Raw genomic sequence first — 25,056 nt, 5'->3', positions numbered from 1 at the left:
CCAAGTTCAAAAGGTTGTCATTAATTAACCAAATCGCTCACTTTCCCCGATATTCAGTTTTTCCCACCCGTTTACCTTTTTCCCCAAAACTGCTGGGCATATGCTTTCAAGGGGTGTTTCTGCATTGACCTTGGGAATCTAAAGCCACCGCGCTTCCGCCGAATCCGTTAAAAAAATGGCTAATGTTCGATATCTCACCAATCTGGTAGTCCTGACTACAGGGATCCAGGTGTCTGGGCAGGAAAAATCCCCCATTTTCATTCTTTTACCTCAAATGTTAACAAATACCTTAGAATGGTTTAGTTTGTTATACCAATTATTAAAAAAGGATGCTTTATAATAAGCTTTCCAGTCGGGAAGGGATAGTTCATCTGCCTCACATATCAGGCTGAGTTTTTACAGACTTATTGTAGGTTGGCACTGACCCCACATAAAAGTGCTTAAGTTAATTCAATTTCTGAAAGAATGTATTAGTTAGCGCGCCTGGAAAAAATTAAAACGCGGCAAAATCTGTACTCTATTGCAATTCTACTAATGATGAAATACTAGTAGCTTACCTCATCTCTTTAGCGGGCTTTTAATCTTAGAAATTAGAGGAGAATAATCTGATTTATCTTCATGATTCTATGGAACTCTAATCATATGATACCTAATGGGGCTACTATGGTATGATGCCTGTAAATATTGAGGTAGGTGTTGAAAATCCTTATTTCTGTTTTGGAGACATTACCCAGGTACCCTGACAAAGTTCAAAAGCGAGAGAAATTACTAAACAGGTCATCAAAGACAGCCACTTCGGAGAAATAATACCAATTAATCCGCATATAATTTAAGAGTCACGCACCTGGAATTAGCACCTTCACTCCCTCACTTTCGCTCAGTAAACAAACCAAAAGCTCTATAAATATGGAAAAGAGAGAGGGCACCCCTGTCTGGTGCCGCTCGTGCTCTTAAGTGGCTCGGAGACTCTGCCATTCAGGGCTACTAACACCATGGATCCCTCACAGATCGTGGCTATGGACCGAGGTAGTTGGGGTGGAAACCTCATTGTCCCCAGCACTTAAATAAAACGTTCCAGCTCACAAGGTCAACAGCCTTTTCCAAATATAGTAATATTACTGTTGCGGCTGTCCCACGTGCTAAAAAATAATGTATGGCTCCCACTAAGTAGTGAATGTTAAAGTTGTTGGGGAGGAATAAATCAATTCTGATCATGGCTTACCAAACGAAATTACTTCTATTACTTTTGCCGTTCTAATCTTATAAACATTTTAGAATCTGCGTTCAGCAGAGTGATCAGATGAAAGGAATTAACATCTTTAGTATTTTTGTTCTTTTTAAAAAAAAAAAAACAAGCAATAACTCCTCTGAAAAAGTAAAGAGTGCGGAATGGCACCCCCTTCTTAATTTGTTTAAACATTTCCAGGAAAAATATTTCAGCTGAGGGAGCATAAATTGGTCCATTCTGATGGAAACCTGTCCTCGCTTGCAGCTGGGTTTAGTTAAAACTCCAATAATTATTTTGTAATAATAAGCAAGCTTACTAGGAATGATGTCTTCGCAACTGATCACAACATCAACAATGTCAAACTTGTTGGGGGGCGTGGCCTGCAGGGGCAACATGGCAGACACGTTTAAAAGCGGCTCCGTATGAAATCCCCTTAATCCGTCAAATTTATATGTAATCGTGGGAAACTCACCAGGGGAAGTTTCCAACAGCAATAGTTGCATGACCTCGAGGGATCGGTCCGAAGGAGGAAGAAGCTGGAGGTGCGCCATTTGAACGTCCGGGCCCCGCCGAGGTTTCGCACCGAATCCTGGGCCTGGAACGGCGCCTGGGTGCAGACAGAGGGGAGGAGCTGCATGGGGGAGGGGCAGACAGGTGGGTCGCAGAGATGGGGCCCAAAGAACATGTAGCTGGAGCAGCAGAGACCTGCGAGGAGGAGTAGCCCGAACGGAGACGTCTGAACCCTGAAGCGACGAAAGGTTGCAAGGGGAAACCAGCGAGGCAGTAGACGCTGTTGCAGAGGCTGGAAGCAGCGCACCGCGGCACAAAGGAAGACGCCGGGTGAGCTCAAACCATCGAAAGCAAGTGTGGAGCCGGAGAAGGGGGGTTGCGCAAGAAGTCTTGGGTTAGTCCTACATAAGCTTTTATGTACATTGCTGAGGCCTACTGGTTGACACGCTCCGTTGGGGCTGCACTCGTTTGTGCCCAACTGAGAAGTGGAGCTTTAGGCATGGGCGCTGAGTAAGGCTCAAGGCAGGCACTATCAGGAGGTGGCATATCGGAACAGCAGTGGAACTGTCCTGGGGACCCCCTCGTCACAACACTGCATGATTGAGAGAGGCTCCAACTGATCTAATCAGAGGGTTAATTTAAAAGAAATTACAAAAACATGGTTTCCCCAGCACAGGTTAATGTCAACATGTATACATAAATAACAGATAGCAAGAATTCTTGTCTCTTTGTATTTGTTAGATTTATTTTCAAATGTTCTGGTTTAGTTCTTTTTTTTAGCCTCTTTTTAGCCATGTGTTTCGTCGCCAATGGCAAGTGACCACGACTTACTCAGGGCTGTTTCGTTGGTATGGTTAGTGTTATCTTTTAACCGGTTGTAATTCCGTCCCGGTTTCCCCAAATAGTTCCTTGTCTACGTTAGGTTCTCTCTCCCAATCGTATCAGTATTATCCCTTATTATTTGTTGTCAACCGTTTTATCGCCTGCCGAGAGTTTGCTCGTGCAGCCTTCCGTCGTCCCAGCGAGTACGTTTTGATATAATCAGGTGCAATAACAACAGTTGATAGACGGAATGCAGAACAATGTCATACATTCACCCCAGTACAGAGATCTGGGCTTAAATCCATCGTTTTTTGCTCACCCCGCCATTCCAGTTTGAACCCAGCCATATGCAAATCAGTCTGGATCCTGTGCCTCATGGGAACAGTCCAGCCCGAACTGCCAAGCCAGGTCCTCCCAGGACGGGAAACAAGCATCCCAGGGCCGGTTTCGGAGTTTCACCCCTCTTCAGCCAGAATAGCTTGAATCCAGTGGCATGTAGAGCACAGGACCCTCGTCTGGACATACCCGTCCCACTCGGGGTGACAAATGCAAAAACAGTTGATGGACAGAATGCAGAACAATGTCATACATTCACCCCAGTACAGAGAGCTCTGACTGGGGGTGAATGTTTTGATTTGTTCTGCATTCCGTCCATCAATTGTGTGACTTTTGCTTTCTCGCCCTAAGTGCGCCAGGTATGCCCAGACGTGGGTCCTGTGCTCACTGTGCCACTGGAATCAAGCTATCCTGGCTGAAGAGGATGCTTGTTTCCGGTCCAGGAAACAGGCAGTTCCTGCTGGACTGTTCCCATGAGGCATAGGGTCAAGACTGATTTGCATATGGCCAGGTCTAAACTGGGGTGGCATGGTGAGTAAAAGAAGGATGGATTTAACCCACATCTCTTGACTGGGGGTGAATGTTTTGATTTGTTCTGCATTCCGTCCATCAATTGTGTGTCTTTTGATATAATCAGGGGCATCGCGATCAGCCTGTGCTGTCTCACCCGCAGTACATTGGGGCGCGGCAGGGTGGCGGCAATCGCCAATACTGCCGAACGGTGAACTTCCAGAGATGGGTCGCACCAGGGTTGTTGATTCACGATCATCCTCGCAAACCCTAAATACAGACGGGTCAAGTCAACCAGAGGAAAGGCTGGGTGCGATCCTAAACGCCATTGTAAGATACAGAGTATCGATGGAATCTAAAATTGATAAGGTGGCAGCTGACGTTGCTACACGCAGATCATAGGAAATTGAAAGACCGAGTAATCACAATGGAACATACCCTGACCAAACTCAAACCAGTTACAGACTTTATTGAAAATCACCAAAACGCGCATGAAGCTAGGATACGCTATGTGGAAGACAGGGTGGAAGATGCAGAAGGGCGCTCTAGGCAGAAAATTATTCGCTTGATTGGACTTCCAGAGGGAACGGAGGGCAGAGATGCAGTTGCATTTATGGAACACTGGATTAAAGAGCTACTGCCCGCAGCATCTCGATCTCCTTTCTTCACGATAGAACAAGCACATCGTATTCTCTCCAGACCGGCACCTGGAATGGGGGCCCACCCTCTTATTTTCAAGGTTCTGCATTATAGGGACAGGGACTTTATTTTGCATGAAACAAGAAAACTCGGACATTAAAATTGAGAACGTGAGAGTTATGTTTGTCCCGGATTATGCGCTGAGTGCAATGCCAGAGAGGCTCTTTCCCACAAGTTCAGCAGAAACCCCGACAATTAAACATTCAATATTCATTGCTGTACACAGCACGACTTCGAGTGGTGGCAGACGGCAAAACAAGATTCTTCAACACACCACAAGATACATGGGACTGGCTAGAAACGACTGGAAAATTCAAGGGAACTCGCCTGTCTGGAATACCCAACAGGTGGAGCAGCTGCTGGACCCGGTGCCCGAGGTAGACGCAGCAAGAAACGCCCACCAAGCCGGATATTGATGCCCAACCTAGAACAGACCATGCAGGAATGGCAGAAAGCTGTGCAAGAAGTGGAACAAATACCTGTTACTCCAGAGGGCACTAGCAGAGAGGCAACACCAATCCCCTCTTCAAGTGAGGAGTGCTCATCAATAGTAGGCTCTTCAGACATTGCCTCACTGAACCTGCCGGAAGTGACACCACAGACTTCAAACATTATAATCTGACACCACACGGTCGCTTCATATATGCAGCCATATCAGTGACGTATAACCCCCAGTCACACTGCTACACTAACCATGGTCACTAACGTGCCAGAGAGATGCGAGACTCAGTAAATATTTAGATACTGTTCAAGTTATTATTGCATTTGGACATATAATCAAGAACGTAAGCGAGGTATTTTACATTGAAACCGGGGTATCACATTCCAGCCACACTCCGCAGGTCCTGCACCCCCCTTCTTCCCCACCAGGGAATCAGTGAATAGTACAGGACTTTCCTTTTCCAGCTAAGGTTTGGGCATCTCTGTACATTCATGGAGACTGCTCTTTTGGTATTTTTTTTGCCATGTTGGCCTCATTATCTTAAACCAAGTTCCATGGGCATCTAGGGGGAGAGCGCCTGGGAAAGTTAGGAGCCTCTTCCTTAAATACAGATCCACACACAAGGGTCGGGGAGTGTGCGAAACCCCCACCTCCCCAGACACTGCTATGACGGGACAAAAAGATATTCACCTGGAATGTGCAAGGCCTTCGCACATCATCACACCGATAAGCAGTATATTCTTATCTTAAGAGGCACAACACAAGCATTGCATACTTGCAGGAAACCCACCTAGCATGAACAGAGACAGCTAGGCTGCAGAGGAAATGGAGAGGCAGAATATCTGCCACAGATTTCTCTTCCTTTGCTAGGGGGGGGCGATGATCTAGATACGTCCAGGTACCCCTTTTCTGGAGAAAGAAGTTGTACGAGACAAAGAAGGTAGATACGTGTTTGTAAAGGGTAGGTTGGATGGACGTCACCTCCTATTAGGTTATATATGCCCCGAACTCAAAGTACTTTCTGGAAAATGCTCTCCCAGGTACTGGCTAAGTGGTGTGAACTACCATGGCTGCTGTAGGGAGACTTCAACAGTATCCTAGATTTAGATCCAGATAGATCCTTCCCACCCCATAGACACACCATCGCATCCATCAATATGACCAAGTTGAGAGACTGGACGTACAGGTGGAACCTGGTGGACGTATGGAGGCACCGCATTGGATCTATTCTTTCTACTCAGCATTGCACACAGTACATGTCCACCTGGACGCACGCATTCGGAACATAACCCGCAGTTTGTTATACTCAAATGGGAATAGAACCCCACCGATCGCTACATGGCGGTTGCAACCGGCGATGCTGGAGGACTCCGCCTTCCGAGAACCGCTCAGCAATGCTATCAAGGAGTACTTTGAACATAATACAGGGACAGCTTCATTGGCAGCAGTGGAGTGGGATGCCCTAAAAGTAATGTTACGTGTGATGTGCCTGGGGACTGGGGTGGTATGCGGCAGCAAATAGAATCAGAACTCCTAGGCACGGAGAAAGACCCGTTCGAACATGAGGTGTGGGCGTCAACACCACCAGAAAGAGGATCATTAACTGAAGGATGCGACAAGCATTCGTCACTACTAGAGCGGCTGAGATGTCTGAACTATGTGGCGCACTTGGCGAGAACACACAACAAGGCAGACCGAGCTGGGCGACTTCTAGCCTGGCTGATTAAGCAGGAAACCCCGTCGGGACCCATCACGGCGCTCAGACCCCTCAACGGAGGGATGAAATACACACATGAAATTCACGCCGAGCTGACTGCACACTTTGGGAAGCTGTATCAGTCAACCTTAGAGGCGTCAGAGCTAGACATACATCACTAAGTCTAGTCAAATTGTTATACAAATCACCAACGGTGAGGGTTTGCACTGGCAATCTTTTCTCTTTACCCATAAAGATCAACCGACGGCACCAGACTGGTATGTCCTCTCTCGCCACTATTCTCTCTGGCAATTGAGCCATTGGCTCTGGCAATGAGCTTCAGCAGGACTCTGTGGTATTAAAATGGGACCGGAGACACATGCTATACCGTTATATGCAGATGACATCTTGTTATACATCAGGGACATCCGAGCAGTGCCCTCAGTGATATCTGACACCCTTACACGTTTTGCGAAGCCGTCGGGATTACGAGTTAACTGGGACAAGTCATGATTATTCCCCTTTGACTCCCGCACAGCAGCCTCCCAGTTATCGGTCGACAGCGCTCAGGTGAATTGGAAATCAGATATGTTCCGTCACCAGGGAATATGGGTATACCACACAGATCAGGAAAAACTAGATGGCAACCTCACCAGGGCGGTCATGACTAACATCACACATAGAGTTCTGGAAAACACAAAACTGCTCAGGAGCGGGACGAGTAGCACTCATCAAAATGGTGGTCCTGCCATGTCTCCTATATTATTTTACTAATCTCCCACTTTACCTACTGGTGTCCTTTTTCCGTTCTCTTAAGGGCATACAACAGGATCTTCCCTGGAACAACACACCTGGCAGGGTGGAACTCGCAAAACTCTACTTGCCTTAAACTCAGGGGGGCTTGGCCCCACCAAATATGGAGCACAAATATTTAGCAGCCCAGCTGCAATGGGTTACCATCTGGTTGGCGGAGCTACACCTAACAGATACAGCAGGGAACAGCCCCTCATACACCATAGACATGCTCACGCACATATTCCACCCCTGTACAAAAAAAGCGGGACCCGCTACCTCTGTTGGTGCAAGTAGTCCAAAGGTGCTACCCCCAAAGCCTCTCTCTTACCCAGAAAATCACACCGTATACACCGGCCCTCCCCATCATGGGTACACCAGAAGAGAGCGGAACGGTCAGGGCAGCTGAACTCACAGCCTGCCATGAGGCAGGCATTTACACGTTAGGAGATCTTTTTATTAAAGATAATGCACTAAGGACATATGAAAACCTGATGCATGAGGAAGTTATCCTGCCGGGTCTCTTTCTTAGGCACGCCGCATGGGTGGGTACGCTCCGGCGCCATTGGGGTAATATCACGAGGGAACCTCAAACACACCTAGTGGTGTAATACATACACATGATGGGTTCAGGACGGCACCTCACCAAATGGTTGGCGGAGGCACATCACTCACATTCTTCAATAGATTTGGCCCCTTTACGGAGTAGATGGGAGGCAGATCTAGCCCGCCCATGTACATCCAAAGAATGGAATACAATATTGGAAAGCCACACACTAATTCCTAGTAATGCCAGCTTTTTAATAATTCTGTTTTACATTATGCATCGAGCATACCTCTCTCCAGACAAAATTAATAGATACTACAACAGACAAGACGCATGCTGCCCGCGATGCAAACAAACGCATGCAGACCTTTTGCACATGTTGTGGACGTTTAATAGATTACATGATTACTGGGAGGGAGTAGCACAACATCTTACCCATGTGCACTGAGAGAGAACTCCCAAATACATGGGAAGCCTGTTTGACTAGAATATTTCCGAGGGAGAATAAACACAGAGCTACTACCAGATGTCTAGATTTGGGCCTAGTGGGGGCCAAGAGGCTCATCACGAGCCGCTTGAAGGCTGAGGAACCCCCGTCCATGCAGGCTTGCTTGAAAATCACTGCTAAATTTGACTAAAGCGGAGGTAAGTGCACTGCAGAGGGAATATACCCTAGGACTACGCAAATACCCGATCTTCTCATTTTGGCACACAATACTAACAACATTCCAAATGGGGGTAACGCCAGAGGAAGCCATAGACAGCCCTGATGAAAACACCTCCCCCCCCCCCAAAGAAATTCTGCCACAACGGCATTAACACCCATATAGTATCACACCCTGAGTGCACACCAATCATCACACAAGTATAGGAAGGTTCAGACATCGCAGCTAGATGATAAAGAAGAAAATGCAAATGTAACAAGCCAGGTGCGGCTATACATCCCCACGACTAGTTAGGCCCTCCCCTGCCCCTCCTTATGTTGTCGTTGTTCTGTTCACTTGGTTCTGAAGCAGTTAATTGACCTGTGGCTATTGGAAACACAACACAGTCGCAAAAAATCATTAGTATACCCAAATCGCTCATTTGAACTTTTGGGTACACGGCTCAGGTGTAAATTATATCACATAAGCACAGACTTATGTGGGACCCCCACAGGGGGGGGGGGGGGGGAGGGGTTGGTGGGGAGGGAGTCCTCGGTACAGCTAACCTGCACGGTCGACACACTCTTACCCATGCGTTACATGTTGATTATTAACTGTGATGTCAAATATAACCTGTAATGATATAATGCAACTCTTTCCTGGAGATTGGTAATGCTGAATATATGTACAACTGTTTTCCCCTTTCTGCTTTTGTTATATTAAAACAAGTAAAGCCAATAAACAAATCAAACAAACAAAAAATGATAATAAGTTGCTACTGATACATTGCCTGCATCTTCCCCACTCTGTTTTGTTCTGTTTTTATTTCGGACTTGCATTTAAAACTAATTAAAAAAGTCTGTAAGAAAAAAAAAAAAGAAAAAAAACAATGTCAAACTTGTTGGTACTGGTGTTGTAAAAAGGCAGTATGGTGGAAGGTCTCCTTTTCGACAGAGCTGGATAATCAACAATGATATGTTTTAGATGGTCTTGGTCTCTTAGACATAACCTACACATATGTTCCTTGGGTCAGTAGATATTCAGATTCCTCACAGCCCAAGATTCTTCTATGCCATAATCTAAATTTTGAAGAGGTTTCACACTGCAGTTTCCTTAACTGGTCACAACACCAGATTATTACAAATAATACTACTAAGTGTACTTGGATGTTTACCTTAGCATGACTGTATCCATTATATTCAACTAATACAAGCACACTTTTACTATTAGCCTTAGTATCTGAAATAATGCACTTAAAAATTAACATTTCTAACCATATCAAAGGGTATCGTAATTATTGCTAGATGAAAAACTCAATGACTATATCTCTTCACACAGGCGGCCAGTTTGAAATAAAGAATACTCTGCCCCAGCACATAGCTAAACCAAGTTTTCACAGTACTGTCACAACCACACTAGAATATAGCACCCCAAGCACTTGTGCTCAGACTGGTATGTTCAGATCATTTATTGAGTGCAACATCTGGGTAGGCCAATTTGAGGAACTACATGACATAAGAAGCTGATGGTCATAATAGGATTTAGACAATCTTTGTAATGCATCGCCCATTGTAATTACTTTTCTTTCCATTTCAAGTCCATCCGGTTATCAAACATTATTTCCAAATACTAGTAGCTATTAATAATCCTACCAACAACCCTTCTGCATGTCCATCTTTTGGTACCAAAGCAAAAGATTAGGGATTTCTCTACACTGCTGCACAGATTATTTGCAGCATAATTTAAATTCACAGCTTGCAATCAGCCAATAGGAATCTAGTCACAGGCCAAGATATCACCTCAATAATAATATGCAGAAAAAGATCTCCGACTAATCTTAACCACGAAAGTGTATGATCCAATTTATCAAAGGTGATGCTAAGATCCACATATGCACAATACACCAGTGTACTCCTAACCTTCATGTATCAATTGGTCAATTAAATTCGATAAAATCTTTATTTGATCTCTTAAAAACATATCATAAAAGCACAATAAAAACAGATCATAAAAGCACAATTTCAATCAAAGATCCCATGGAATAAACAAGAACAAGAAATAGTTAACATTAAAGACATTTAAAACCATTTAAAATCAAGATGGGCTTGGAGTACCTCCAGAACCGGAATCACTTGATAGGAGTATATTAAAGTTCTTGCTTACACCAACTATACCATCATACAGCATCGCACTTTTCTCTTTCTCATACAGGTCCACAAGACGGTAGCAACCGAGAAACAGATAAAAGGGCCAGGGACGGATTTCAGAAAATACAGTGCCACTCTACATTGGCTAAAATTTGAACGCCTTAAAATTGGGAGAATGAAGGCTTCTCTTTTGGTCTGGTAAAGCTCACAGAACAGTAATAAGTGAAAATCCTTTTGAGGCGAGTGGTTTACGCAAGGACATGGGATCAGGTATGAAGGTCTAAATTTCCTCTTCGGATGCCCTAACATCAAACGGATAAGATTCAGACAGAATCTCAGTAGTATGTATCTATGCTGCGCTATTGTCATGCGGGCTCTATAAGAATGACCTTCCTCTAGTGAAGGGGGTATTAGGGCATAAGCAAGGGCTGCCTTTTTTCGGTGGTTCCTTTCCCTACAGACATGGTTAACTCTGCATATACGACTCAATTAGTTTCTGCTTAGAGATCCTCCGGCACGCTGTTTAGTCCTCAAATAGATGTCCCAGCCCAATTGCACTTAGTTCATACTCCACATATCTGAGCCATCTGATCTTATGATAGTGATCCAGCGCTAGACAGTCTTTAATTATACGTTGTGTTAAGTTGACCATGGTCCTGCACCATATGGAGAACCACAACAGGATTGGCGCCAATCTAATAGTGTCTACCATATAAAGCAACCCTAATTCAAGATGTAAAAAATAGTTAGAGAAGGAAGGGGGTAGGGAAACCCTGGATTTAAAAAAAAGCTATCTTCCAATAGTTGGAGTTGGTCAATATGCGACATGCCCCAGACTCCTGCCCCGTAAGTTACTGCTGCCTTTGCCTGGTAAATAGTTATTATTGGGTCCAAGAGAATGGTGCCTAGCTTTTTGGCAAAAACCTTGATGGCGTGCAGACTTCTCTCCATACCCAACACTCTTGCCGCTACCAGGTTTGCCCAGGATTGATTTTTATCAAATAAGACTCCCAGGTATGGGAAGGACTTAACCACTTCTATTTGCCTCGAACCCAAGTGAAAATGGCAAGATTTTACGCCTTTACCAGTCCCTACAACGATGATAAAAGATTTAGATTTATTCACTTTAAGGTCCAGCGCCGCCATGAATGATGCATAGGATGTTATAAGGCATTGGAGAGCTACCCCCGTTTGCCCGATTAACACTGTATTGTCAGCGTAAGCTAATATTTGGGGGGGGTATTATCAAACATGGGTACATCCAGAGGAGTGCCAGTCAAGGTTGCCTCAACCCAGTTTGTATGAATGGAAAAAAGAAACGCTGCTAGAACACAGCTCTGCCCGACTATCGATCCTAAATGAACGTGTACATTCCCCATTTGTGCCATACCGGACACATGCGGTGGCGTTGGGGTACAATTGGTGAATAAAATTGATTATGGGGGGGGGGTTGATCCCCATCTCTTCCATCACGCGCCGTAGCTTCTGGTCGGACACGCAATCGAATGTCGCAATTAGGTCCATAAAGGTCATATAGATTTTCCCGCCTTTTGCTTTCGTGTATTTGTCAATACAGAGTGAGAGATTAAGGCATTGGTGAACAGTGCCCTTCCCCCTCTGGAAACCATATTGTGCATGCATGAGGATATTGTTTTCATGGGCCCATTCCTCCAACCTGAATAGGAGGAGTGGACCCATGCGTTTGGCATTTGTGTCCATTAGGGAGATGGACCTGTAGTTCTTTGGACTGCCCCAGTCCACTTTTTTAGGTCTCGCCTGACCCAGCGCATGCGCTGGTCTGGCGAGACTTATGGAGAGGGCTCCAAAAAGTGCTACCAGGCCAGCCTGGAGCTACAGTGCATGTGCGCGGGCAAGCGTGCGCCGCGCTTTGCCGCGATTACTTTCACTTTCACGGCCGCTTTGATCGTGATCACTTTCGCGGCCGCTTGGCATAGCCAATAGGTCTCGCTTTTGGGACCTTATAAGTATTTAGTTATGCAGCTGTTGCATGGCTAAACACTTATAAGGTCCCAAAGGTGAGACCTATTGGCTATGCCAATGCTTGTTATATATTGGGACAATGACACTATGTTTCCAAGACGGTGGAGGCCCTTCTAGCTCTATGCTATTAAAAAAAGTTTGTTAATAGCGGGGCCCACAGGTCATACTTATCCTGGGAGAGGTCAATCGGCACTCCGTCAGGACCTGGTGCCTTCCCAGGAACGCAGGCTGCCAGCCCCCTTCTATCTTCAATGAGTGAAAAATGCAAACTACCTTACAGTTTGGGGGGCGTCACCGGGGAGATGTTAGATCTGAAAATACTTTCAAAATGGCCCATCCAAAATTCTTTGCCAACATGCAACTCCAGGGACGGATCCTTGGGGTCTTTAAAATGAGGCGCATTTACTAGCTTCCCAAATTCACTACTGTTGCCTGATCTAGAAGCCTGCTCGAGTCCGTTCCAGGCTTCCTCCCCAATTTCTTTCTCTCTATTCCTTATGGCAGATTTATAGTCGCTGCAAAGCGATCGGATTATTTCAGGATTTCTAGAGCGGGTTTACAGGGCATTTACAAGTGCTTTTCTTGCTATGGAGCACGGGGAATCAAACCATCGGTTAGTAGAAGAACTATTTGCCGGTTTAATGCGGGTAAGAGCCACTTTTTTTCTCGCAATTAGGTCTCTAAAATGGGACACAAATAGTGATGATGGGGGTGGGGGGGGGGGGGGTCTCTTCAACCAAACAATTTAGGATAACAACCCATGTGTTTGCTATTATTGCGGGAACCATCTTCCGCTTCACGACTTGTGCCCACTTTAGTTGGTACCAGTTATTCCTAGTTAGGGAGATGTTTGTTACATCCTTTGGTATTTCACTTCCTTACAGATGATACTTAGGTGACTAGTTAAGATGGCATGGTCACTATAACAGGTAAATAAGTTATCTTTATGGGACACCTTATTGTTAGAGGAGATAGAAACTAAAATAAAAATCTATGGTAGACTCATAGTTGTTCCGCCAGAATGTTTTCCCTATGTGGCCTTCCTACATGTTGTTGACTTTTCCCAAGTTCCTGGTGTATAGTAGTCTATTAAGGCTGTCTCCATATTCTTTGTGAGCGAAATGGGGGAACTGGTTGCACTGGGGTCTTTCAGCCCACATACCATAACCTCTCTGTGCTTGTGGGCCCTTTTTCGTGAACAAATTAAGTTTATCTATTTTATTATTTAGCGCCGCTGCCACTGCTTTCATATTACCACCAAATTTGTTATTATAATAATTAATTAAAAGCCAAACTCCTTCGTTGTTAGTCTTGTTGTTAGTCTCTAGCAAGTGTAGATGGAAGAGGGTGTGTGAGGACTCGGCCATTCTTACATTTAATTGTAAGGTGTTTGAAATTAGAGTTAAAAGACCCACCTTTGCTCTGCCTGACACTGAAGGCACCGCTGCTGTCTGAAGGGAGCGATACCCGTTGACAAAAACGGTCTCCTTGGCCCATGTTCCCTGGAAACAGATAATCTCCTGAGGTTGCCAGAGTTTAAGCCACTGTTAATTGCCTAGCTTCGATCCAATGCCAGCCACGTTACAGGAGACTAGGCTAATCATATTTTTTAACTTCGATACAGGAGGGAAAAATCTCTGGGTTTCCCTGTGTTACGAACACTGGATTAGATGGTATTAATGCTCCCCTAACAGCAGGGATGACAACTAGGGTTAGTCAATCACAAGTTTCCAGATCGGACAGAGCCACATAGCGGTTGTCCGGCCTTAGCCCTGGGACCGTAATAGTTCCCTCCCAAAGGTTCAATGGTTGACCTGGCCTTGCCCTGAACCACTGTTCAATTCCATATATGCAGCCCTGCTTATAAAAGTGCTTCTGTGATAAAGGGATAATCGGAGTACCCTTGAGAGGGATATTATGGAGGTGGCTTAGTAGTGTTTTCCCCACATTTGCTTTATCACCACAGAGTCACCGGCCATGGATATGGAAGAGGTTCCCAGCCAGCCCACTCTCCGGGCCATAATAATCTGATTTGACAGCGAACAACCCCTCAACCCAGAGTCGACTGAATGGGATGAAAGCCAGTGTAGACATCTGTCTATCAGCTGCGTGGTTGCTTCGTGCTGATCTTCACGCAAAGGTGGTACATTTACCAAAACCAGTAATAATGGGGAGGCTTCTGGAGGAAGGTTAAGGACCTGCTGTGGGCGGTAGATGGGGCCCGCCACGTGGCTGTCTGATCTTCCTGGCAGCTGAGGGACCGTTCTTGTTCCTCGCAGCACAGGAAATGCATGATGAGACAAATCCCTTTCTCCCCGTGGTAATGAGGATGACTCCTTCCATTGCGAGTTAAAGTGGTTGTGACTACGTGTTGCGACTCGCAAACCCGTGAGGCAGAACTAGATGCAGAGCGGGGGTTGGCTAGTAGGGTCATTCCTGAGGAAGTGTGCGCTGTGAGTTGGTTAGATTCCGCATCTTGCAAGGACTCTGCAGATCGAAGTATAGGTACTCTCTGTGCCTCTATGCTGGACAGTGGTTTCTCAATCTGCGTTAGTTTGGCTAGGATGGGATCCAGTAAAGTAGCCATTATTTTACTAACTCCTGACCAAAGTGCATCATCGAGTACCGGAGATGAAGGGGGCAGAGTTGAAGCAAACAAAGTTTGTGGGTGCACTATGCTGGAGGCCGTGGCCACCTTAGTGTTTGCGCCCTTTGATTTTGTGGGACGAGTAGTTTTTATTGGCTTCGGGACCCCACAACCCCTACGTCTCTTGGCTGGGGGATCAATTGTAAGATCATGGTGGGGTGAGTGTTCAGACTCCCTGATGGGTGCAGCGGCTGGCGTTGGTTCAGCTGGCGAGGATCCCCGATGGTTTTGTGGTGGATTAACAGATGTTAACAATTACGAGGACGGAGTGGGGGTATCACAATCAATTTAGTCCCCTAAGGAAGACCTCTGTTGGTTAGGAAGGGGTTCCAGAGATAAGCGCCTCTCTGCTAATTCAATCTCATGAGTAAGTACACTTGCCGCTCTGGACAGAAATGCATAGAGCGTTGCAACAGTCCCTCCTCCCACTTTCTCATTTAGCCCTTTCCGCTTCACCATTTTCACCAAGCAAGATGTAAATCAGTACCTTAGATCGAGCATTGGCTGTTAGAGGGGGCGTGGCAGCCCACTCCTCCGGACTTCATTGCGCGTAAATGGTGTTCAGGAACCCAGGTGGCGGCTGGGAAAGAGAGTCCTCCCCGCACCTTGTCAGGTCCTCCGTGCACTCCTCAAAGGCAGTGAAAAGTGACTACACGCGCCACAGAACTTTGTTGCGCCTAAATGGAGTTCAGGAACCCAGGTGGCGACTGGGAAAGTGAGTCCTCCCCACACCTCGTCAGCTCCTCCGTGCACTCCTCACAGGCGGTCATAAGCTGGAGGCCACCGCTTTGTAACAAAGCCCATTCGAGTTGACAGGGATAATAGAGGAAGCCAAAATCCAGGGGAGCAATTCTTCTGACAAAAACCCAGTATAGATCCGGTAGAAAATAGACGCTAATGAAAATAGACCATAATGTGGAAGGTCCTTCATAAGACTCTCCTTGATGACAGGTGCTCCATTACCCCCTCGCCAACTATAATTGCAAATTCTAGGTTGGACAGCTTCAAAATAGAACACTGTGGCTCACCGTTGGATGGCTGCTTTTAGAGTTAGATCAAACTGTCAATCTTGTACTACAGTTCCATAAGGTTTACATTTTTTAATATGCTCTACAATTACCAAAAACCAATTTAGAGCACATAATTTACCCAACTAATTATTTTAGCTGGTTTAAGATAATGACCACTGCATACCAGTTTCCAAAAGGATGTGTTATTGTCACTTAAAAAGACCTTTTGAATTTCATACCAACAATCCTTACTCCTTAAGAGCTTTCTATATCTGTGCAACATACGTTGAAGCTTAGTGTGTGTAGCATGTCATTAAATTGAACCGTGGTACTGACAGTTTGTGAAGTATAATCTTACCACATTATCTTAAACAGGATCTGCTGAATGATGTCACAAAGCGCTCTCACAGACTTAAACCAATTAATATTATAAATACACGCTTCCTACTACCAGGTTTCGACGTTACAAATGAAAGCTTTCATTTAAGCTCATAGTGGTTCATGATTGCTTTCGATTCGGAAGTCTATGGAGAATAAATGAATAGAGTGCACAATGCACCTAATCCCAGTGCGTCACCAGTTAAACAAAAAAACACATATTTCCGGAGAGATAGAGGGATAACCACTACCTCAACATAAGTATTGATCTATTGTTATTTCAGGGTTAATTTGTAATCCTTGCATTAAACGCACAAAAACGATAGGGGCTCTGGATGAAATACTGTGAAAAATTCTAGAGTGGAACCAAATTTTGCTCCAAGCTCATTTCACTGCCACCATAGGAGGGAGACAACTATTCGAAAGAATGACCTTTAAATTCACAAGACCAACATCTAATCTCCTCTTAAAAGTATAAAAATAATGTGTTAGGATAAGCACCTAGCACTCTGGCAAATTTGTAATATGGGATTCTGGGTTCTTAAGTCATCTAACCCACCCCCACCAGGGTGGGCACTCAACCCTTTAAGATATGGATTAGTAAACATTACAAAACAATCACAACTATTGAGCCGTGGAGAATCAAACAAAGAAAAAGATTGTGCTTCAGTCCTAAAATATTCCAAAAGATACCAGATAAACTTGGATCCGTGAACTCTACATCTACACTATATATGTAGATATACAACTACTTCCAGTAACAGTGTTTTTAAAAACAAAGTTTAGCAGTCACTACTGGGTAGCCTGAAGACCTGAACCATAAGCCCAATGGACCCCCTCTTCAAATGCTGCCTACTCTGGCAACCCTCCTCAGGAATTTTTATACTTCTTTGCCTTGGGGTTTCCTTCGCTTTTCCCTGTCATTTCGACTCAATAGAAGCAATTCTTATCACAACAGATGCAGTTAATGGTAGGCTAGTCCCAGGAGGAGCACAGTAGGTACAGGTTTTCATAAGTTTGACTTTTGTCTAGAGTGGCATGGTGGGCCAAAAAAGATCGCTGTAATGCAGCCCAAGCGATAATCAAAGGCAGAGATTCATTTTAGCATTCCATCCATCACATTCTTGTTGTTGCAAACGATGCCTTAAGTATGACGAATATGCTCAGACTGGAGCCCCGTGTTCACTGTGCCATAGGACTCAAGCTACTGCACCTGACCGACGTGCCACAAGTAGCGCAAAACAGGTTTTGAATTGCCTGTGGTCCCTTCAGGGGGCTTTTTCATGCAAATCATGATGGACTGTTCAGATTTGAAGCAGGGCCGTTAATGATTTGCTCAAGGCAGGCCTTTGTTTAGAGTGCCATGGTGCGTGAGCTACGATAGACTACAATACAGCCTCAAGCGATTGCCAGTGGCTGAGATTAATTTGAGCATTCCATTCATCGCCTTGTTGTTGTTGCAGTCTGCGATATAGAGCATAACAGTTTATGAATATCCTTCTGTACAAAGAACCCTTGGCTACATCACTACTAATGCTGTCTGCTATCTTAAAGCTAATGAATTCGTTTTATGATGGGAACAGCATGCACAAACATCAACAGAGTACTTCTGTTTATTTTACAAGGTATGCCTTAAATTGTAAAACAGAAAGAACGTAAAGTGCCAACGTTTCAATTTAAGATCACTCAACTTCAGGATCAACCTCATTGCCATTGGGAGGCCTACTGTTTAATCTGTAGCTCTGTTATTTATTTCCTCTGTATTACAAACAGGACTCAAAATCACTTTATAACGAACTCTACTGTTAATTGTCACCATGGCAAAGTCTGATGAAATGTTAGATTCTTAAATGAAACCATTCTCTACCAATTTCATAATCAGATCCATCAGAGCTAGGGATATTCTTATGGTTGTGGTCTTCTTCTGGTGCAAAGCTAGATTAATCTCCTTTAGAAGACCTCTTCTGGAAATGGAAGTAAGACTTTTCTTTTTGGGGGTGCACCGGTCACCAAAGCCAGATATCTTGGTCACCAGTTCCTTCATTACAGTAAAGCTTTAGTTATTAGGACTAGAGTAGGGAGGTGCTATAGCCTCAACTGCTGTCCAGGTATCTGGAAACGCTTTACCCTCCTTCCTCTGTACTACTGAGAATGAGGACATAATCAGATGATTGAAATTCTGTTTCCGTTTTCTTATTATCACGTTCTCTTTAATCTGGGTAAATGTTTCCAATTGATTTTCCCTAAACATACTGTAATACATAGAATTATGCAATCGATGTATTAATGCACATCTCTAATTTCTTTTTTACTCGCACCTAGTGACGTACCCAGTCACCGATTTTAAAGAAAAGACATCAGAACTTGATTGCAAAAAAGTTATTGCAGTAGAGTTCTGAGTCACAATGCCTGCTGCCAGAGCCAGCAGCCGAGGTGAAAGGCAGGTCAGGTCACAGAGCAGCTGTTTAAAGCAACGAAGATGAAATGTTCTTTTTTTTTCTTTCTTGTGCTCTATTTTTCTAGCTTATAGAGACCAGGAGGAAGAATATGATTATTTTTGTATTCTTAAGTTAATTATAGAAAAATTAGAATCTTTCTGCATGTTTCTACACATTATGAATTAATGCAGCTTGTATTTTTTTTAAACTGACTTGATACAAACAGTTTGGAATATCTTTTTGCAAGAAATATCTAACAGGTTTTTGATGTGTTTACTTTTGCACTAGCGGTTCTATATTTATTCTTTAGACTTTCAAACATGCTCTCTCTTTCTAAAAAAGCTATGCACCAAGGATTTAAGGGGTTTGTGGTAAAGGTGATGGTTTGACCATGTACTATATGGGACAATGTACCCCCTGCCATGAATGATAAGAATATTGCAAGTCACCTTTCAGTTCAATAAACTTTTTAACAGACTCAGCCTTGTTCCTCTTCATGGTTATGGAACTCCTCTGTAACTTGCAATATCCTTATAGTGTACGGAAGGGGGTACTTTATCCCTTATATTATCTAGAGTTGCGACAGACCTTAGTGTTTCTGTGCCCGTGGAGGAGCCATGATATCGTTAGGTGTATTCAAACCAGCATCATGAGTCGCACCCAAGGTGTAATTGCTGCATGGACAAACTGACATAAGCTGGGTATGAGTAATCTATCAGAAACCTTGCTAATCAAATTTTTTCAAGGTTTTAAATTATTTGCTATAGTTAAATTCTACCCATTTACAGAGGAGTAGCCAGTAACTCCGCTGGTTCTGGATTGCTTTCACATCATCACTGATGACTTGATGCTTTTCATTCTGGCTATTAACTATCTTTTCATTCTGGCTATTAACTATCTGTTCAGCTAGACATTGTGCCCGTTTTCCATATGTGGCAGCCAATGAAGTGAGAACTTCCAAGTGTAATTAAAGAACCAAGATAAGGCAGAACTAGTTTTGGTTACATTGCTAATTAGTTATTTGTAAGGCTCCTCTCCTATTCAGTGTCCTACAGCTCAACAAAAGCACATTCAGGATCCCCCACAGTGAAGGACGCATCATTAATAATATGAACTACATCCTTGTGAGAAGCCAATTCAATAATATGATCAATATCAGAGCAGATTCGCTGAGGAGGATCTCAGTGTCCTGGCAGTAAAATAAGGTGTAAACCGGACGGTTAAATACGTTGGCCCTGATATCTTGAACACTCTAAAGGTAATTAGGAGCTTAAATAAAATTATTTTATGGATCGGCAGCCAGTGGAGAGTTTTAAGGCCTGCCAAGGAGTGGCGAGGTAGTTTAAATACCAACCAGGCAGCCGCATGTTGTTCCATCTATAGCTTTCATAACACTTGTTTGTTTACCCTCATTTTTTTTTTTTGAAAAACCTTTATTATTCGCAGTTGCATCATCTTACAATGTACATTCACCATCCAAGGTGTCGAATCAGTTAGACAATAAGCACACGTTACCAGATGGTAGGACACAGCCATTCAGCCGGCAACCCGGAGGTCCGGCGGCGTTGTGCAAGTTGACTTTTTTACAGGAATTAGGTGCGTACATTGTTGACAGGTAGGCCTATCGTGCTTTTAGGTGTTTTGTTGTGGTGTTCCTTATGCGCGTTGTCAACAATAGAGGGTGGCGCTGTGTTCCAGCCCACACCGCGGCCATTTCGGGTGCCACCCAGGCCCTTAGCTTAAGTCGTACAGGACACCGTGGTTACCCCCAAGTGCAAAGGCCTCCAGGCAGCATAGCGCCAGCGTCGTGCTCAAAGTGTAGGCTGGAGCGCGACAAGAACAGTTCGGTATAGCTCACTGTGACATATATGGCAACACATATATCCGGCGAGTCCAGCTTGCAGCTTCGCAGTTCAAGTCTATATGTGTGTTACGTTGCGCGCATCCGTCCCTCCAGCGCTGTGCCCCTCAAGCCGCTAAGTGTCTGGGCACACCTGGTATGCTACACAGTGCGCTCTGGGCAAGAGCTTTCTACACTTTCCGGGCATATCCGTCCCTCGCAGGGAGTGTGTACCATCGCTGCCTCATCATCAGTAAGCGGGGCGCGCTAGGTAGGGTATCGCCTCGGGGGCGCCGGTGGACGCATCATTCGCCTGTTATCTGCGGTTAGGTAGGGATCCGGTCAGGGAACTTAACCAATAAAACAAACTGTTCCCTGTGCATGTGCGGCGATAGGGGGGATCGAGGTTAGGGTCGTAAACTCAGGCAGGGTCGAGGGGAAGGGGGGGAGGAGGGAGGAGGAGATCATTCTGCATTGGAGCGGGAGGGGACATCAACTCTCGAGAGGGGCACGGCGGGACCATGCGACATACGCGGGAAGCAGCAGGCCAGAGGGGGGGGGGGGGAAAGGGGGCTGTCAGGAAGGCTGGGATCCCATAGCGCCGGCGTTCGCACCCATAGAGGGAGCGGCTGGGTAGTTTGTTTGTTTACCCTCATATACAAGCTATTGCAATAATCCAGTCTGGATAAGATGAGGGCTACTACTACTGATTTCCTTGCAGCATAAGGGATGAGCTTGAATAAGTTGGAGTGATTTGATTGGACTGAAACACATCCCTGCCACTCCCAAGGCCTGAGGCTGGAACGACAGGGAGGCCTCAAATTTTACACCGAGATTCTTAACTACTTCCACTGTATTAGGAGGGATAGGCATGTCGCCTGGCCACCATTTGCCTTGATTGAAGGGATTGTCATTGCCTATTAACATTATCTCGGTCTCATCTGTATTACATTTCAGATGGTTGGATGTCATCCATCGGATGACCTCTGTTAAGCATTGCTTAAGATTAAGTTGAGATTCATTTGAAGCTTTATCTAAGACTAAGATAAGTTGTGTGTCATCTGCATAAGAGATGGTTTCAATAATGACTGAGGAAATTAGTAAAATAAGTGGGACCATGTAAATGCTGAACAAAAGAGGGCTGGGGGAGGAGCCCTGTGATACGCCAGTAGAGATAAGGCGTTCTTTTTAAAGGAACTGTCCTAAGGCAACTGTTTGCCTGCGATTGTAAAGAAAGGACTGTATCCAAGCCAAGACCGTGTGCGCTGTGCTGCAATTTTTCATTCGGGATAAAAGAATGTCCTGAGAAATGGTGTCGAATGCAGCAGGCAGATCTAATAGGATCAGCACTGCATTCTTTCCTTTGTCTAAAGTTAGCTTCAGTGTATCTACCATTTCCAATAGTTCAGATTTGGTTGAATGCTTGGGCCTAAATCCTGAAGGGCAGGGATGCAAAATCCTGGCCTCTTCCAAGAAAGCAGACAACTGCTTATTAACCAATCTTTCTACAATCTTGCCAAGGGGGAGCATTAACGAAATGGGACAGGGATTAGAAAGCGTAGTGGATCCATAACCTGCTTTTTCTGGAGCGGTTTAACCACTGTTAGTTTACATTCTGGGGGAACTGTTGTGGCAAGTTACGAATTAATTATGTTGTTAATAACTGGATCAACGATCTCTACAATCCTATGAAGCACTGCAGGGGGACACGCATCCAAAGGGGACCCAGATTTACACGAGAGAGTAGCTTGGTGTGACTGCTCCAAAGTAATTCTGCGAAAGACCTGGAGAGAGTGCCTTATGTAGGTGGGACCTAGCTCCAGGTCCTGTAAAGGTGTGAATGGGATACTAAAATCTTTTTGGATATTATGAATCTTTTCCTCGAAAAGGGCTGAGATCTGATCATGTAGGGTCTGTGATGGGGGATATGTCCTTAACTAGCGTTTTTGGATTAGTAAAGGAAATACTCTTTATTTTTTGCAGACTTAATTTCTTGATATTTTTTCCTAGCTATTTTAAACACATTCCGTTCTACTTTGTAGCATCTTCTCCACTCACGTTACAAGCGTTTACATTAAAGGCATATACCAGGGAACTGAGGTTTTGGGAGTGTATTTGATCATAGCTTGGCTTATAGGTGATAAGTCATTACTGATTGAGTTAATCCATGCATCAAAATGCCCGGAAACGTCTACTGTATTTCCTGACGTAAATAGTATAGAAGCTTTTGCTATATAAGCCAGCTCTGGATTTGCTATCGTCCTAGCCCATTTACAGCAAGGCAGTGTGCTTAACTTAAAAGTTTAGGGAGGGATTTTTAAAAAAAGAGTTAATGTTTAAAGGGATTACATGTTGATTGGCTCCTAGCTAATTGATATCTACCTAACTTAGCACTGTGACCAGCCTAATATGAGCATCATACCCACAAATCACTATGCCTTTTACACTTAACAGCTGTCCCTATAGACCAGAGTTCTAATAAAGAAATAAAATGTTCACCTACCTCACAAAATGTGGTTGAAGGTACTGGAAAAAATACTGCAGGACGATAGACCGCTTTAGAATCATTCACTTTCCTGTACAGAAGCCTGAATATGCACATGAAATAGTCTTTAACTCAGCTGCCATACATTCCTGAAATTAGTTAATGCCTGAAAACATTTCTTTCCTTTTACAGATTTAAAGAGATCCAGGCTGTGAAAATTGTGTAGTCCATAACAATGTTGACTGTTTTTAAAACAGCAGCCTCATTGTGATATTTGATTTACAATGTTATTTGCAATGTTATAATTAATTACCTTTGAATTTAGTTGTTTTTAAGAGTGTACAGGGAAATCTTTATAAACATTACAGACAAATATACATTTTTAAACGTTTTGTAAACAGTTCCTAACTTTTGACTCACAATAAAAAGTATTAACACTACTGATAAAATGAAGAGGGAAGAAGTAAAAAAATAAAACTTAAGTGTACAAGCAGCAATTTATTCAAAGGGTCCTAATAACAACAGGCGTATGTGCATGTTCATTTTAAATGAGATCAGCTGAAAATAGCTTTCTGCACTGGTTAGAAAAATCTACGGACAGTTAAATTGACAAATCAAAAAATATATATTGGTCTACCAAAATGTAACTATTTTAAAGTTAAAGCAATATTATGAAGCCCAGATAATGGATAGCATGAGGAAACCTGTAGCGATGGGAAGCTCAACATCTCTCATTAACTATTCCAGATCTTTAAAAATGATTATGCCAGGAATGACAAAATATATTTTTAATTTTTTTTAACAAATCAAAAAAAACAAAATCACACACCCTCACATTTCTTTAACCAGTTACTTTCGTTTACTTCTACATTAACTCCATATGGGTCATTCAATTCAGTCTGCTACATACCACTACAGTTTCTATTCCAGCAAGATGGCAATCCGGAGTGCCCCACTTTTGACTTGAATACAGCATGTTAGTACTCTGGTAGATCATTAGAACTCTGAAGCTACAGAAAGCTGCTGCTGAGAGTATATTTCGCTCATTTCAGACTGACATGGATGAGGAAGATATTTTAGAGCTTACAGAAAATATGTCGACATTTTATCTTATGAAGCACTAACCATAACTTCTACTACAGTCCCCCTGCTCCCCATAGGAAATTATTTCAATTCCACTGCTTTTGTAATTGGTCTTTAGTTGTTTGGGTCATGTGGGTCCAGGCATGGTTTCTTTAATAACGGGGTAGGCATGCTTTTTTTTTTTTTTTTTAAGTCTTCTGGAAAGATTCCTTTAGTTCAAGAATTATTGATGATTGCTGACTGGTGTGGCAGTAGAGGTAGTTAAAATAATGTTCTTGAAGATTTGCGGTGGAAAAGGCTCGCAGACGGGCAGCCGGCTGGCCTGCTGGCTTTGACAAGATCCATAAATTCAGTTTCTGATAGTTGTTTAAAGGAATGTAGAGGCTGGGTTAGCCTACCCTTGGAGTAGATTGTTGGAAATGGGTTGGTGCTGTTGGCTTTCCTTTGTTTTAAATTGGAGTCCAACACGTCTGCTTTAATTGTGTAATGATTTGCCAATTTGTCATTACATTCTGACAAATGGGATGAGTTCCTTCTATTGTTTTATTAATATAGTACACTAACACTAGAAATCTAGGGCTTTTAAGAACATTACATCGAGCTAAATGTTTTGCAGGGGGCTTTCAGCACTTAGTTACAGATAGACTGGGCTTCTATACCAGCATTTCTTGCAGGGTATACTCACCTTAGAACTCACCACAATTACTGAAATTAGTATGGCACCACCAACAAATTATTTATATTGTAAATGAAATAAGTTACCACCATTTCTATATGCACCTTTTTGAAAGCATCAAAAGC

At 43.9% G+C, this 25,056-nt stretch overlaps 1 protein-coding gene across 2 annotated transcripts in view; it reads right to left on the bottom strand.

The window, feature by feature from the left end:
* Positions 1 to 25,056, bottom strand: part of YWHAG (tyrosine 3-monooxygenase/tryptophan 5-monooxygenase activation protein gamma) — a 132,555-nt gene that overhangs the window by 79,233 nt on the left and 28,266 nt on the right. Inside the window, exon 1 of one of the 2 annotated variants that reach the window (XM_085649607.1) lies at positions 1,701 to 1,895. The exons of the other annotated variant lie outside the window; for it this stretch is intronic. Coding sequence (XP_085505733.1) covers positions 1,701 to 1,865 — 165 coding nt within the window. The 5' untranslated portion in view covers positions 1,866 to 1,895. Of the gene's footprint in view, positions 1 to 1,700; positions 1,896 to 25,056 lie in introns of those variants that run through there. 2 annotated transcript variants of the gene reach the window in all.

This window comes from Triturus cristatus, chromosome 3_2 (assembly GCF_964204655.1).
Source record: "Triturus cristatus chromosome 3_2, aTriCri1.1, whole genome shotgun sequence".
NCBI classification, from domain to species: domain Eukaryota; kingdom Metazoa; phylum Chordata; class Amphibia; order Caudata; family Salamandridae; genus Triturus; species Triturus cristatus.
The sequence above is the reverse complement of the archived record's forward strand: the minus strand, read 5'-3'. Positions and strand labels throughout refer to the sequence as shown.